Source organism: Ursus arctos, unplaced genomic scaffold, assembly GCF_023065955.2.
Source record: "Ursus arctos isolate Adak ecotype North America unplaced genomic scaffold, UrsArc2.0 scaffold_26, whole genome shotgun sequence".
Classification (NCBI taxonomy): Eukaryota; Metazoa; Chordata; class Mammalia; order Carnivora; family Ursidae; genus Ursus; species Ursus arctos.
This window is the reverse complement of record NW_026622941.1, coordinates 14649721-14667141: the sequence shown is the minus strand read 5'-3', so window position 1 is coordinate 14667141 and position 17421 is coordinate 14649721. Positions and strand designations below refer to the sequence as shown.

At 41.2% G+C, this 17421-nt stretch overlaps 1 protein-coding gene across 1 annotated transcript in view; it reads right to left on the bottom strand.

Annotated features, from left to right (window-relative positions):
• PTPRO (protein tyrosine phosphatase receptor type O) overlaps nucleotides 1-17421 on the bottom strand; it is a 228119-nt gene that overhangs the window by 65904 nt on the left and 144794 nt on the right. Inside the window, exons 6-10 of the mRNA XM_057318901.1 lie at nucleotides 15093-15254; nucleotides 11413-11609; nucleotides 4498-4618; nucleotides 3951-4144; nucleotides 2474-2585 (exon numbers count right to left, since the gene is read on the bottom strand). Of these exons, the coding sequence (XP_057174884.1) occupies nucleotides 2474-2585; nucleotides 3951-4144; nucleotides 4498-4618; nucleotides 11413-11609; nucleotides 15093-15254 (786 nt within the window). The remainder of the gene's footprint in view (nucleotides 1-2473; nucleotides 2586-3950; nucleotides 4145-4497; nucleotides 4619-11412; nucleotides 11610-15092; nucleotides 15255-17421) is intronic.

Sequence of the window (17421 nt, the reverse complement as noted above, 5' to 3'; positions counted from 1 at the left end):
AATCACCCTTTATTCAGATATTTTATTCCTATATCCTTTTATATCACACGGTTTGGCATTTTGGCTCACAACTAAAAACATAGGTAAGAGAAGCATGCTATCTTTGTTTGCTTTAAACTTGAAACAAGGGAAGAAAAACAAAATGAGACAAGGCTCAAATTTCAACTTTTTTTTTTTTTAAGATTTTATTTATTTACTTTAGAGAGAAGTGGGGAGGGAGAGAGGGAGAAGGAGAGAAGCTCAAGCGGACTCCTGGCTGAGTGTGGAGCCAGATGCGGGCTCGATCTCACAACCCTGAGACTGTGACCTGAACCGAAATCAAGAGTCGGACGCTTAACCGACTAAGCTACCCGTGTGCCCCTCAACTGGTTTTTAAAAATAAGTATAAAAATAAAAGTCAGCCACCATATATATTTTAATAGTGATTTATATTACATAATTTAATTTTCACACTACCTGTGAAATTCTATTATGCCCATTTTATAGATGTGAGAATTGAGACTGTGTTAGCATGCTTAGATGAAACTGTGAACTGCCCATGTCAGCATGACTTCGTAGATTGTCCCAGGAAAAGGTAAGAAATTCCTAAAGTTCAGTTTATTGGAGACAATAGACTGCTCACCTAGGCAAGTAGCTCGCTTATTCACCTTATAACTCTCCAGATTTGCCAGGCACATCACCTTTGCCAGATCCTGGTCAGTTCTGAGCTTTGAAAGGCACACCCCCATCACTTGAGTCCAGAACTCCAAATCCTGTTAATTTTTCATTTCTGATGCCCCCCTTCAGAGACACTGCAAAGAGCCTCTCACGGCAGTTTTATGCCTTACTGCAGTGAGTTCTAATACACTTGGTTTTGCTCTATTAGCCAGCTGTTAGGTGGCATTTTGAATTCTGCCAATGAGAAAAGACAAGTCCGGGATCATTAAGATAACTTGCTCCGTGTTCGACAGCTAGAATTTTGCAGAGCCCACTCTGCTCAATCAAGTGTGCAGATGCAAATTCCGGGCTTTTCCCAGACATATGCTCTGTCTGAGAAGGAAAGAGTATTCTCAGAGAGGCAATGTCAATAAAGTGAAGCTGTACGAATTATTTATACAGTAAAATGTAATTAAAGTTAAGTACACAATTATTAATATAGTCAAGAAGCTAACACAGTACATGTCACATAGTTGGTATTTTCTACTTTTTTGGCATTTTTTGACTTTCCTACCCTAGTGTACTGTTAACATCTGGAACACAGGGAGCTCTAGATATTGGCCAGTAAAGGAAGGGGATGTACTATGTATGTTGATAGTGTAAGAATTCATATGATTAATTTCTTTTTTTAAGATTTTATTTTTAAGTAATCTCTACACCCAGTGTGGGGCTTGAACTCACAACCCCAAGATCAAAAGTCGCATGCTCTACCAACTGAGCCAGCCAGGCGCCCCCCCCCCCATGATTATTTTCTTTTCATTTTCTTTCATTTTGATAAAGTCTGATAGAGTAAAACTAAATGTCCAGAAAAGAAAGTATTTTGCTAACATTATTCTTCATCTAGACATGTTTTTCTCATTTCTCCTCATAACACTAATTATAGCCTTGTAGTCCAACCAAAAGTTCCTGAAAAATCTTAGTTCCAATAGGGTTCAGAAAGGGTTAGTGTTCCTTTGATGAATTTCCCCTTTTCGTTGTCATCTCTGACTACCTCTGCTATTTCTGCTATATGATAAGGAGCTAACAGTTGTTTTAAGTACTTAAACTTTGTGCCACAAATTTCACAAAGTAATGTATTGGGGGGGGGGCAGGGGCAGAGGGATAGAGAGAATCCCAAGCAGGCTCCATGCCCAGAGTGGAGCCCGACGCAGGGCTCGATCTCACAACCCAAAATCAAGAGCGGGACGCCTAACTGACTGAATCACTCAGGTGTCCCCTAAGTCACGTATTTAAACGGAAAAGAATAATAGATACCATTATCATATCCGTTTTACACTTAAAAAAACTGCTTAGGAATGTTAACATGCACAGATTACATGCGGCACATGGCAGATCCATGATTCAAACCCAGGTCCACCTGTCTCCAAAGCCTATTTTCACTCCCGCAATGGACAACACTGCCATCAGCCTATGACCTTAAAAATGGCTAATGAATAAGAAGATGGAGGCACTCTAGCAAATACAATCATCGAATGCGTACAATCAATTCCTCTCAGGGTGAAGCTGAAAGGTCTGTCTGCTACAACTCCATTCTAATCAATTCCGAATGGGGCACACAAATAAAGGACAGTAACTCAGGATAAAAACACATTTTAATTTTTAAAGACTATCATTTAAGCAAATAATGAATTTTCAGAATCAAGCATACTGTCGTCCATGAAACTGATGCTTGATCAGGGCCAGGTGAGCAACTGGAACTTTCTGGAGGTGCATCTCTTCAGAAACCCCTCCAAACAGACTTCTTACCCCACGGAAGCAGTTCCCCCACACCACTCACCTGTTATGAAGCTGATGGTGGAGCTGTCACAGCAGCTCAATTCCGGGTCTCCCCAGGTTACCATGGTAACTCGAAAGTTGTAGTACCATGCTGGCAACAGATTGGCTATCCTCTAAAAAGAGCAAGGAGACAAGAGAGGAAAAATCATGTTTTTGGAACAGAGTTATTTTTATTAGGTCATGAAGGTAATCAGTAAGTAATCTTTATTTTTATTTCTGTGCCTTTTTTGTATTTCCCTAATTTTCCATTAAGAATTCTTTCTGGACTGTGGTGAGGGGTAAATAGAATGGTAGGCAAACATAATTTTTTAAAAGATTTTATTTATTTGTTTGAGAAAGAGAGAGCATGAGAAAGAGAGAGAGAGCACAAGCAGGGGGGAAAGGTACAGAGAGAATCAGGCTCCCAGGGAGCCTGACGTGGGACTCGATCCCAGGACCCTGGGATCATGACCTGAGCTGAAGGCAGATGCTTAACTGACTGAGCCACCCAGGCGCCCTACAAACATAATTTTAAAAAAGTGATTCATAGGTATAGTTAAATATTTCCAATTGGTTTTGTTTTGCAGTTTCCTAAGTTGTGTTACGCACATGAAATGTACTTATTTGTAAATGATTGTACATATGCATAGCCCTATTTCTAAGAAAATTGGCCTCTCACACTCTGCATTCTCCCAGTTTGGACTAGAAGCGTGCGTCCTTGTTGGGTGGCAAATATCAGTGTCGTCAACTGGGTAGAGGGCAATTGTGTACTTCATGCGTGACCCCTAGGAACCTGCACGTTAGAAATTATTCCTGTCTCAGAAAGAGCAATCTTTTTTTTTTTTTAAGTTTTTTTTTTCTTTTTTCTTTTTTTTAAAGATTTTATTTATTCGACAGAGATAGAGACAGCCAGCGAGAGAGGGAACACAAGCAGGGGGAGTGGGAGAGGAAGAAGCAGGCTCATAGCAGAAGAGCCTGATGTGGGACTCCATCCCAGATCGCCGGGATCACGCCCTGAGCCGAAGGCAGACGCTTAACCGCTGTGCCACCCAGGCGCCCCAGAAAGAGCAATCTTTACGTGCTCTCTTGAAAAGCATCCTCCAATGGCCTGACATTAGAGGTGTTTTACAGGTGTGTAGATGTTAAGAATACTCATCATTAGCATTAAAAGGTGTCAACTCATTATTGAAAGACTAAAGGAAATTTTTTTGTGTTTTCCTCCTCGGGAGCAGGAGAAACAGTAAGTACTTGATAGTTCTACTAGAATGTGGATATGCTCAGTTAGGGGTGAAAGCTAGTTTCATATAATTTTTTTTTCTCTCTCTCTCTCTCTCTCTCTCTCAATCTCTTCCCAAAACAAAAATAGCCCAGAAATCAAAAACAACTAGGAAAATCATGAAAGCAGGAAGCCCCCCATATGTATTTACAGGTAACTTTTTCTGATACATTTGGTACAGAAAGACGTGTCTGTTTACATGGGGAAGTGTGACGCTACTTACCACGGAAGCAGTCAAGGACACAGTCGCTGCGATTTCATAGTACGTTGTCCACTCCGATGTCATTGTTGCAGGGTTGAAATAAAACATTTCAACTACGTATTTTCTGAACACTCCTAAGTAAGGTCTGCTCCAGCTCAGAACCACTGCCGTAGGACCCAAGGGATAGAGCGTTAAATCCTTTATTCCCGTTGGAACTAAGAAGAAGTGGGGAGGGATGAAAAAAAAAAGAGCCAAGAAGGAATGTTTAATATCTTAGCAATTGGCTTCAAACTTCTTCTTAATAACTAGGGTTTTCGCTCTTCCAATACAATTATTGAATAAATCATACTCTCCTCCCATGTTATTTTTCCTGAGCCTTAGATGCTAACGATATCCCCTCCCCCCCCGGTATACAACGGTAGTCATGCATTACTCAGAGTGTAGAATATTGGGTGAACAAGTATGGGCCCCTCCCCATATAGGATGATAATGACTTGGACCTGGGCTTTGGAACCCCGGTCCCCCCAACAGTACTCTGATAAAGTTTATATCAAGGCTGGCAGCTTACCGATAGCAAAGGTGACAGGATCTGAAGGTGGTCCAATCAAAGGGCCTTTTCTTAGGTACATCACAACCTGGTACTGGGCCCCAGGCACCAGATTCTCAATAATAGATTTGCTTGAGTTCACCTTTAAACCAAACACCCAATATAATTTTTTTAGAGCTGGGCTTTCATAATGTGACACAAAAGCTGATATCACATTCAGGGTAGCCACAGATGCCTTTGAAATCCAGAAGCCTTTGCTTGTTCTGGGGAAGGTCAGATTTCAAAATTAGGATGATTTATAGTTTATGTGAACACTGAAGGGAACCCAGAACATTCAAATTCTATGGCTGGATTTAATAAGCCCCGTGAACTGCTTTATACCCATCAATGTCAATTTTAACTATGTACACTAGAGACACATCAGCCTCTAACCATAATCAAATCAGCAATACCATAAGCAGAGTCTGACATCCTAAACCGTAGTGTCAGCTAAAAACATACAAAGACCAGTGCAGGAACGTCTTCGGTCTCTCGTCACTTAGAAGCATATAATATCTAATTATAGAGATGAAAATGACCTCAGAGATTATCTGCTCCAAATCTCTCATTTAATAGATCAAGAAAGTAAAGCCAGGAAATGGCCAAGGTCACATATGTAGATTAAGCGCTGGGGCTGGAAGTCTAATATTGTGACCTCTGAACCCTGCTACAGGCGGGTCACCGGGCTAAGTGTGGAGGGACAGCAATAAGGGCTTCTCAAGGCTATTGTGACCCCATAAAATAACATTGTAGGAAACATTCCTCATTTAGATGAGCTCTTCTTTGCTGTTCTTCAAAAAAAAATAAAATAAAATAAAAAAAGGAAGAAAAGAAAAGAGAAAGAAAACTTTTGGTTCGGTAACAAATGCAATATAGAGAACAACAGAACAGACAGATGAATGAAATGTCCTTACTAAGGTTAAATGTTGGTGTGCACGGGGATTTGATGCTTCAGCTTCCAGGTCAAGAAGTGTGTGACTTTGACCTTTAGTGCCTCTCATAGTTATGACAGTCTTGCTTTGTAGAAAGAACACAGGCTCTCTATTCAGACTGCCTGAAATCAAATCCTGCCTCTACGCCCTTGTCAGCACGGAAATTTATTTATAATTTATTTATAATTCTTATCTTGACTTCTTGACTGATAAAGTAGAGATAATACTATTCCAGACCTCACAGAGTGGCAAGGATGCTTAGACTAGAGTATCAATGAAGTTAGCTCATCACTCAGCAATTTTGGGGCCTCTAGGGTACATTACATAAAATCGCTGTGGAAAGGAACATAATCAATGAAGAACAGGATCGTTGACAACTTACCTATGCTATAAAGGTTTTTTTTAAAATTAAGCTTCATTATGATTTTAAGAATAAACACAGAATTGGTGATATGATACAAATTTTAAACCTTTCCAATACCAGAAACCAATTCTGCACAATAGACATTGTATAATTTGAACTGGTAGAACTTGCTCTAAATGTAAGTGGGGGGACCAGCATACCATAATTTCTTTTCCAATAACTTAAGCAAAATAAAATTAAGTCGAATGAATGCATTAGCATTTCCCTCCTTTCTTTCCTATTGACACTCATCAGAATTTTTTGCCCATGCTTTCAAAGGTGAATTCTGCTGGAAGCCATCTAGGCCCAGTTGGTCAGCCCGATATCTTTATCTGATAGAGCATTTCCTGAAGAGATAAACTATGAACAAGACACGTATGTTGTGCAAAACTAAGTGATGCTGTCTTATTTCTTTAAAATAAATTTTTTAAATGATAAAACTTATAATGTTCATTGTGGAAATTACACAGCAGAAGAGCAAATGAATAAAATTGGCAATTTTTCTGTTCTCCTCCCCTCATTTCCAACATTTTGGTGGCAATCTTCCAGGCCCTCCTCGATACATATATACATAAATAATATGACATTGACCCATATATGTGCTACTTCATTAACATCGCTCTGAACCTTTCTTTAAAACTAAACAACACATCATAGACACCTAGGCATATCCATGAATTCCAGCTTAGCTCATTAATCACTCATTTAGATTATTTAGAATAGCAGGACCAAAAAGTGTAGACTGGGGGCACCTGGGTGGCGCAGTCGTTAAGCGTCTGCCTTCGGCTCAGGGCGTGATCCCGGCATTCTGGGATCGAGCCCCACATCAGGCTCCTCTGCTAGGAGCCTGCTTCTTCCTCTCCCACTTCCCCTGCTGTGTTCCCTCTCTCACTGGCTGTCTCTCTGTCAAATAAATAAATAAAATCTTAAAAAAAAAAAAGTGTAGACTGCTTTAGGGTGGTGTTAAGGTTTCTTTGGTTTGATAATATTTTAAGCAAGTAGTTGATTCTGATTATTCAAATGACTGTGTGAGATTGGAGCCACTTAAATATGCCATCATATTTAAATACCCTGAGAATATCGGACTAGTGAAATAAGTCGGAGAAAGACAAATACTGTATGATTTCACTGGGTGGAAATTAAAAGTAAAACAAATGAACAAACAAAACAGAACATAACTTAGAGGTAAGAGGAACAGAATGGTGGTTGCCAGAGGGGGGGGGTTGGGAGGTGGACGATATGGGTGAAGGGGGTCAAGAGGTACAAACTTCCCCTTATAAAATAAACAAGTCATGAGCATGTAACGTACAGCAGGGTGACCATAGTCAGTAATACTGTGTTGCATATTTGAAAATTGTTGAGAGAGTAAATCTTAAAAGTTCTCATCACAAGAAAAACATTTTCTAACTTTGTATGGTGGTGGATGGTACCTAGGCTTACTGTGATGATCATTTTGCAATGTATACAATGATTGAATCTTTATGTTGTACTCCTGAAAACACGTTCTACGTCAATTACACCTCATATAAAAAATGTGCCATCATAACAAATTCACCCTGGGGACATTATACTTCTTTTTAAAAAGGTGTTATTAATTTATTTGGGAGAGAGAGAGCACGAGCTGGGTGAGGGGCAGAGGGAGACGGACAAGCAGACTCCCTACTGAGCATGGAGTCATCAACTCTGACCTGGAGCTCGAGGAGGGGCTAACGGTGGGGCTCCATCCCAGGACCCCAAGATTAAGACTTGAGCCCAAGTCAGATGCTTAACTGACTTAGCCACCCAGGCGCCCCTACCTTTTTTTTTTTTTTTAATAAAGAAGCAACTATGTGTATATACATTACATTATTTTAAAAAATGACCTTGGTAACAGATCATAAACACCAAGTCCTTCCTGCCACCTCGTTTTTGAATATTTGCTGAGCCACCAGCCTGTATCTATGCTTCTACCCTTCCATGCCCTTGTATTTATCCTGGATCGCCTTGGGGTAAGTAGACGGAAGGCAGAAGAAATGCCCCTGAATACGACTTACTAAATAACACGTATTTTATTCTCCAGAGGATCATTCCACATCCCCTCCCCCAATTTTCATCCCATCTTTGCATTCTACTATCTCCTCTCTCACTTTCCCAATGGGCTTTGTCTCCATTCCAGAGAATTCAGTGCAGCCCAATGCCCCTCTGATGAGGCACCAGTCCTGTTCCTCCCCAGCTAAAGAGATAGGAGAAAAGCTGCCCTAGAGAGCCTAGGAAATACACAACAGACTGATAAATTACAGGGTACGTACATTGTCAGAAAACACGTAGGGACCAAGGCAGATCACACGTCAAAGTAAACATACATACATCTATTATACGACTTTCTTAATCCTCAAATTTAGGATTGTGTGTGAGTCTTTGGAGAAAGTACTGAAAGCACATCTGCTTTGAAGAATTGACCGGGTCCTTTACGTTGAACACTGACGGAGCACAGACGTGACGTTCAGCATGTATTTATTACCCAATAGCACCGAGATGGTTGTGAGGAGGCATACGTCACAAACCCCCTTTTCTACAAGCACTTGCATGCAAACTCAGACACGAAACAGCAACCAGACGTGAAGAGCACATACATGATGAGGACGAATTCAAATTAATACAATGTACCCACACGGAAGGCCAGACTCTAAGCGTCGTGAACTCAAGGTTCAAGTCAAATTTGTTTTATTTCTAGGATGTTGCACAGGACCCACCTAACACCCAGAAATCAGTGGTGGTGTCAGGAAGAGTGGTGACACTAGCAGTGAGTCTCATGGATGATCTAGGCGATATGTAAAGCGAGGATCCTGTGCTATAGTCCGTGGTAGAGGCAAAGCAGGCAGAGTGAAAGTATAAAATAGTGAAACATTATATTAACTGTTGATACTGTAGTCCCCCCCTTATCTGCAAGGGATTTGTTCTAAGACCCCAGTGGATGCCTGAAAGCATGGGTGGTACCGAACCCTATGTGGACTAGGTTTTTTTACTACACATACATACCTACTGTAAAGTTTAACTTCTAAATTGGGCGGAGTAAGAGATTCACAATAACCAGTAATGCAAACAATTACAACCGTACACTGTAGTAAAAGTGATGTGAATGTGGCCTCTCTCAAAATAGCTTATTGTACCACTCTCACCCTTCTTATGGTGCTGTGAGATGATAAAATGCCTGTGTGATGAGATGAAGTGAGGTGAATGACGTAGGCGTGTGACCTATTGTTAGGCTACTATCGACCTTCTGACTGTATGTTGGACGAGGATCACCTGCTTCCTGCCCACGGGTGACCATGGGAAACTGAGTCCATGGAAAGGGAAACCATGAATGGGGGGAGGGGACACTAAGTGTTTGGCTTTAGAATCACTCTTAATTTTTGAGCTGCATCTTGAATATTAATTCAATCACAGTATCACTGAATACAGAATCAAAGCAATATTATTATTTTTTCTTTTTGGATCATGTTCGCTTTGGGGAAGAAGCCCAAATTGGACTGATACTGGTGATACTATCTTCTGGATTCTTTTGATTAAAGGCCACATGACTGCAGGCCAGGTTTTGATACTTTTTTAAAAAAAAGATCTATTTATTTATTTGAGGGGGAGAGGGGCAGAGGGAGAGGAATAGAGAGAATCCCAAGCTGACTCTACGGAGCTAGGAGCCGGATGAGGGGCTCCATCTCACAACCCTGAGATCATGACCTGCGCAGAACCAAGAGTCAGGTGCTTAAGTGACTGAGTCACCCAGGCGCCTCTGTTTTTCAGACTTTTTGAACTGATATTTCCTTATCTAAAAACCTGTGTGTGTGTGTGTGTGTGTGTGTGTGTGTGTGTATAGTGGGGCAAAGGATAATGTTGGTGCAATAACAAATCTTCAAAATTTTCTTGTAATTGAGAGAACACCTCACACAGCGATCCATTTTAAATATTGCCCACTGTGCCTATAATCCTTAACAGTCTCATGTTCGCATCTCAAAAAGGCATTGTCAGTGCACTGAGACCAGTCTTTTCTGGCTCATTTATAATTTATAATTTTTATCTATACTGTTAGCCTTTGGCTTCTGTGCAAAAGACACGTAATTTGTACATTGGATGAGGGGTGAAGAAATGTACCTTGGAGCAGTCAAGTTCTGTGTCATGTTCTGTAAGAGAAACACATTTTTCTACCAATATAATGAGTCAGCTGTCTTTCCCTTACTCAGGAAGGGAAGCCACAAAGCTGCATAGTGAGTTGTGATTACAAGTTAATCGGTTTAGCATATTTACTCCTTACTTTAGTTCAAGTCAAGGGGTAGCCTCATCTGCAAGCAAGGGCTTATCTCAACACTCTTAAGCCTTTCTAGCGCTCCAAAGGCCATGATTCCTGAATTCTACTTATCAAGTTTAAGTTTCTCACTCTTTGAATTTCCCTAAGTGCCTAATTTTCGTGGGATAAATGGAAACATTCACAAAGCTTTCTATAGCAAACATTGTTTTTGAGTATTATATTTCCAGTGTATGACACATGAGTTGATAATTAAATTTTTTGCCTTTAGGGAAGTAAATATTGTGTTTGCGAGACACCAGGAATCAGTACATTTGATCTTATGAAACAAACAAACAAACAAACAAAACAACCCAGGTTTTAGGAAAATAGCTCTGGGCTCCAGGCTCCCTGTGGATACTTAGGGCAATGGAAAGCAAGGTCTGCCCTGGGGCCCACGTGGCAGGCTTTCACTCAGGACTGTCGCTCAGGACTGATGGCTGGGCGCATGAGCTCATTCTGGTAGCCATTTCCAGACCTACCGATTTGCACCCCATTTCCGCATCCCTCATATCCCCCCTTGTGCTCAGCTAACTCCTATTTATCCTTCAAAGCTCTTCTCAGTTGCAATTAGTGAAAGGGGTGTGTTTTTACTTTAGTACCTTTCATTTTTGAATTATTTTTTCAGTGAGCTTAATTACTTTCATAGTTCAAATAACAAGAAAAAAATAGAAAGAGTAAAACAAACAAACAAACAAACAAACAAACAAAAACTCCCCAGAACCTTCTGCTTGGTCATCTTGTGCCCTGGGAAAAGTTTTTCTGGCCAGTTTCCAAATCCTTTTGTCCCAGTCCATATTTACCTGTGCCCTTTCTTTCCCCATATTTACCCATGCTCTTTCTTTCCATGAACTCATAGGGCCTCTCGATCATTTACTTTTAGCCTAGGCCTCATTTTATACTCTTCAGTAGTAGTTGTATGCTCACTTATGCGTTGTTCTCACTAGATTATAAACTCTGCAAGCAATTATCTAGAATCCCAACATCTATCCTATCCGAGTACCCGGCACATCGTAGGCGTCTTGAATGAGGCATGAAAATAAAAGGAAGATGCTAGTGCTGGGAGGGGGGGAGGAAGAGTGTAACTGCAGAGCCTTGCGCACTCATTTCCTGCTCACACCCCCCTCCCAATACCCCCACCCCCCCCCCCCCCCCAGCACCGCCTCTTGCAATGGCTGCGCCCGCGTGGCTGGGCTGCAGGCCGTGAGTGAGCGAGCCCCTCCGCATTTTCCCTGTTCCTTTACCTGGGTGCAGTACTGCTTTTCCAGCCTCTGGCTCTCCTTCTGTTTCTGGCAGGTGAGCGACACCACAGACACGATGGTGCCGCTGTAGTTCTCCTGGGCAGATGTCCAGGACATCAGCGCGGTGGTTGAGCTTAGAACGTGGACACTCACGTGCTGGGGCTTCTCGGTCAGCTCTTCGATCCACTCTCCGGAAGGGCCTGAACATTGCAAATAAGAGCACAAGGGAGGTTTCATGCTGAGCTGGTGGAGGTAAGAGAGTCGCGTTTTAAAAATCACGATGTTTTCCTTTTGCCCTTACACAGAGAGTCGAGGTAAGACCCGCAGCTGGACGGCACGGCTCTCTGCCCCTGCCTCTCAGGTTATTCCAGGAAATTCTTCACCAGAGAGACTCTACTTCTCTTTCAGTGCAGAGTGGGTGTGGAAGTGGGGGCATTTCATCAGGGTTTAGAATTCCTTTGCTAGGATCTTCGGTTTCTAGAAATAATGACTTTGAGATTCAAATGAGCCTCGACTGCCATTGTGTGAAAGGATTTTAAATTTGGTAACAGGGGGATCAAAGAGGCGGGGTGTGACTGTATTGAGAGAAGAACTAGGCAATAGGCTAGGTCAATTACAGAAGCTGCCTGGGATCTGGGTGCTAATTTGAGGGACGAGGTGGGTTCCTCATTATAAAGCATCTCGTCAGAAGGCCCACTATTAGTTTTGTTCTTTAAGTTTCTAAAGTGGTTATTAGCACCGTGCCCGACACATAGTAAGGACTCAAGAAGTGTTGAGGTGGTTATTATCTACAGAAGTTCCTTGTCAAAATGCACATATGCAACCTTTCTTTCTTTGCTTAGGATACACTCCTCAGTGTCTTCATAGCGAGCTGTATTCGTGGGCTGGAACCCAGGAGGGGGACAGCAGTCTCAGGCTCACAGCCAATGGGGCCAGGCAGATAATGACAATAAAAAATGACAATAGCAATGGTGGCAAAGAGCATTTGGCATGTCTTAGGCTCTGTTTTAGGGTTATGTATGTTTACATATGTCAATCCTTCAATTTTCATAACAGACCTATGAGAGAAGTACAAGTATGAATCCCACTTTCAGATGAGGGCATTGAGGCAAAGATAGGATAAGTACAGCCAGGATTCACCAACAGGAAGGCTGGTTCCAGAATCCACACTCTTAACCCCTGCACGAAACCTCTGGGGAAACTAGGAACTGTGAGAAGCGCTGGTTTGGAGAGAGGAAAGTTGACCCAAACTTGGCTTTGCTCATTATTAGTGATATAACCTTGGGCAAACGGTTTAACTTCTCTGAATCTCTGGCAATGCACTGGCAAATGGATTAAACCATAGAATGTTAGAATTGAAAACTTGAGAGAACCAATACCTCATTTCATTGATGAGAAAACTAAGGACCAGAGATGTGTTATAACCTGTCCAATGTAACACAGCGAGTAGGTGCCTGGAGCCCTACCCAGACCTCTGGTCTCCTGGCTCAGCGCTCTGTGACAATTTATCATGATGCCATCTGTCGCTAGGATCAAATGAGATCCTAGGTGTTAGAGAACCTGTAATTGTGAAGTGTTTTCATCGTCATTAGGAAGATTACTGGGAGAGCAGGGGCACAGACAGCCAACGTGGGAGGAAGCCAAACACATTCACTGGTTCAATGGTTTTACGTTAGGACTGACCTGATAATCAAACCACGGTAATGGGTCAGGGTAGGCTACGTGGAAATGGACTTTGCTAGCAAATATTCCTAGGTTCTAGTCCCATTTGGACACTTGGGAAAGTCACTAACCTTTCTGTGCCTCAGTTTCTTTCCAATGAAACATGAGGATCAGTGAAATGTAAGCCTGTTGGGGGCCGAATGTAAATGTCTACCTTCCTTCTCATCTCTGAGGAAAGCCTTCAAAACCATGGAAATATAAATCATAATGCAACAAGAGAGAGAAACATAAATCTTAATGGAATTTAATAAATATTAATGTCATAGCTTAACACCGGAACAGTTGGGTCAGGAAAATGGGCTGTGAATATCATGTAGCTGGTATGAGTCTGTACTGTGTGGAGGGGGCTTACTCGGTCCAGTATAGTATTTACAGCTATAGTTTCCTGTTTTAAACTAAGCGTACACAGAGTACATCTCAATAACTCCTTACTGCAGAGCGGGATATCCAAGCACTCGAAGTATTATTCTTTTATTGGCAGAGAAAAAAACCCAGAATTTTTAGGGCCCTCTATCTTTCTAAATGAATATGAAGATGCATCTCTTGGAAATAATCATATTTTGGAGCAATTCTGACACATTCTCAACAGCATAGTCCATTTGGATACTCGAGAGCAGCGTGCCTGACTCATGAAAGTTGTTCAGTGAATATTTGTTGAAGGTACCCCAGAATTAATAACTATAACCCCAAGCTAGGATTTGTCAATTTGGTGTGCGAAGTAAGATGGACACAAATAAAACCGATCTAGAAAAATATCGTACACAAAAAAGGCCTGTGTTTTGTGTCGTGCGCTATGAAACACAGTAGAAATTCAGAGAAGGGAAGGGCCAGCCTAATCCGAATAGCTGAGGGCGCGTTTCCAGAAGCCGCTGACACTTGGGGTGCATCCCTACTGACAGACACGGAAAGCTTCTGGTTAAGGGAACATTTTAAGCTTCCCGGGAAGAACTGAATAGTAAACTTCGTTCTCGTTCTCAAGTGACCTCATGTCAGAGACCTCCCATGCAAGGGAAATTGTGACTATTCTTTCTGCATATCTGATGGATCTTTATTGAGGCTACTTACCAGTGGCGATGTTTTCAATTTCTTAAGTAGAAATGCTACATGGGACATTTTCAACATTTTTCAGCTGTTAAATAAACAGATCTTTTCCCTCTGTCCCCCACCCACCCTTTTTGAGGGTTATTCGGTGAAAGGTGGTATTTTGCCTTAGAGTGTGTGGTGGTCATCTTTTTTGAAGAGACATTTTTATCCATTGCCTTCTGGTTTTTTTCTTTCTGCTGACGGGAGGCACATTTAGCTGCTGATAAACTAGGTCACTGACTTTTGGCCTCGAAACCTCTGGCGAGCATATTCAGATTACCTACAAACATTACAGACATGCACGATTTGTGTAGCTTTTAGAAGCCATTTATTTGCTCCATTATTGCCCCTCGTGGAATCAGTAGAAGCCACCCTAAGACTCGACACTGGGGCTTTCGGGATGCTCTAGCTTTGTCTTCTTGGGCCAAATTTATGGTGACCACCTAGGTCCCACGACACTTAAATCTCTGTTTTTCTTTTGAGCTCTCTCAGCTCAATATTCTAATGAGACTTTTCCCACAGTCCAACAATATCCATTTCCTATACGGCCTCAAACAAAAGTCATTGTGTCCTAAACAGTGTGTCCGCGTCCTTGGAGGGTTTGTTATGGCTAGTGTGGAAGGTCAGCTTAATAAATGTTCAATTCTCACAACAATAAAAAAATCCGTAAGTTAAATCTCTGGGCAGGTTTGCTACCATTAAACATACATGTATTTCCTCTGCTGTCAGAATCTCATGGATCTGGGCCTCTTCTGACCTTGACGATTTCTCAGGGTCTCTGAGGTCTGATGAATAATTGATGTGTGAGCATCGTTAATCTCCCCAGTTCCGTTGTCCTAGCTCCCCTGTAAGTGCAAAATAATCTCTTTGGTACTTACTGATATAAAAACTGAGGGATTTTGCTGACTGACTTTTTCGGGTTTCACAAGATCCTGAAGAACTAAAGGTTGTCACGGATAACTTATATTTCCCAGGCTCCTTCAGTTCCGCAACGAATTCATGGGCTTCTTCATCCACTGTCAAATATTCAGTAAAGTTTTCTGAATCATACATAAAAAAGAGAATATATATGAATTGAAACCCGGAAGGGCCTTGAATGTAGACAAGTCAGTTAAGACAAATGAATAAATATTTTTTAAACTGTTTACTTTTTTTTTTGTCAAGTTCAATTTTACATCTTCATCCAGGGTATTAGAAAAGAAACATGATCAAGGATTCAAATTGTTTGTAATAATTAAACTAAAATACGGCATCCAGATCAATAGAGCTTAGGGTTGAGTATATACTGCATACTCTTATGTACTTTTACCCAACAACCTTATATGCACAGAACAGAAGAAGGGGCGCCTGGGTGGCTCAGTCGTTAAGCGTCTGCCTTCGGCTCAGGGCGTAATCCTAGAGTCCTGGGATTGAGCCCCACATCAGGCTCCTCTGCTGGGAGCCTGTTTCTTCCTCTCCCACTCCCCCTGCCTGTGTTCCCTTTCTCACTGGCTATCTCTCTCTCTGTCAAATAAATAAATAAATAAATCTTAAAAAAAAAAAAAAAAAGAACAGAAGTAGAATGTCAGGAGAAGATTGCAATAGTTGACCGTCTCATCTGGATATAAAGAATAAAAAAATAACCAGCAGTAAGTATCTTATCAATTCTTTGTGGTAGTATTAAATATCCAGAAATGCTTTAAAATAAATTGAATTATTTGTAGTTGGAAATAATTCTTCTGGGTAGATTTTCTGACAGTTGTAATACTTGTCCTTCATCTGTCTTCTTTCAGATTTTACTTTCCAAAAGTAAAAAGGATTTTTGCATTGCTTCAAAGTCCATCTCCTGCTGCTTATTACTTCATTTGAAGTTGTTTTTCATCAGTTGGTGGCTACAAGAGCCTTCAACAGAACACGCTGCAGTCAGATAAAAGCATGATTGAATGTTCATGGAAATACTCATTAAAAAAAATTGTAAGTTACAAGACCCTATTTTCCACAGAATATATTGTGGAACGGAAAAATAAAAGACAGATTAAGGGCAGATGAAGACAGATAGCTTTATACAAGTAATTCCAGGTAAATGTGAAGACTTTTGACTCAAATACTCAGAAATGATAAAGGATTTCAATTTTACACAATATTTGGGTATGGTCGATTGCTCTATAATCCAGAATAGAGGAATCCAGAGATTTTGGTGTCTTGTTCTATAAAATAAAATAAGGGCACACAATATGTAATACATGATACTGCATGATATTAATGCCCTACCCTGAAAATAACGCTATCATTTGAACTTTAAATTTTGACAACTCAACAACTTTTGCCACTCAAACTACAAGACTGGAAAGTATAAAATGAAGTATGTTATTGTAGAAACAAAACAAATAACGAATAACTATAATAACCTACCAAGCAACAATTTAGATGTGATTCATGACCCACATTGCCTGAAGGCCAGGGCCCCGTTTTTCGTAAATTAGTGGACTAAAACAAGAAGAATGGCTCTGGGATGCTGGACCAATGACTGTGATACGTAATGTGGCAGCTATGGGGATGGGATAACTGGGGGATGGGCATTAAGGAGGGCACGTGATGTGATGAGCGCTGGGTGTTACACGCAACTGATGACTCATTGGACACTACATCTAAAACTAATGATGTGCTATATGTTGGCTAATTGAATTTAAATATTTAAAAAAAAAGAAAATACTAGTTGTTGTGCATTTTCTATTTTACGACCAGCTCCCCTTCAGGACGATGTGGAGTGGGGCCTGTCCCCGAGGGACACACCCTGAGGCAAATCAGAGTCGCTAGATGAGAGGACCCAGGGCTGATGCTCTTGGGAAGGTAGCCTTCTTGTTGGAAAGATTGCTTTGCTACATGCGTCACCAACTGTGTGCCAGAAAACAGAAAATTTCTCCAGGATATTTTGTAATTTGTGATGGTTAGAACTTCAATTCAAAATCTTTCCAAACAGAAGGTTTTCCTCCACGGCCTGGGGTATGTGACATGCTGGACCACGAAATGTGCACAAATTGTGAATGCTTGCAACTTAGAAACTCCCTAAACCTTGGATTCTGATCCAACCTGTTTGTTTTCTAGTCGTGGTGGGCATGGCTACTCAATTAAATTCTTCCCTTTCTTGACCATTTTTCCTTTAAATATTAACTCTCTCCCATCAATTTTGTTTTTCTAAATGTTTTAGTCATAACTTATGTCAATGCC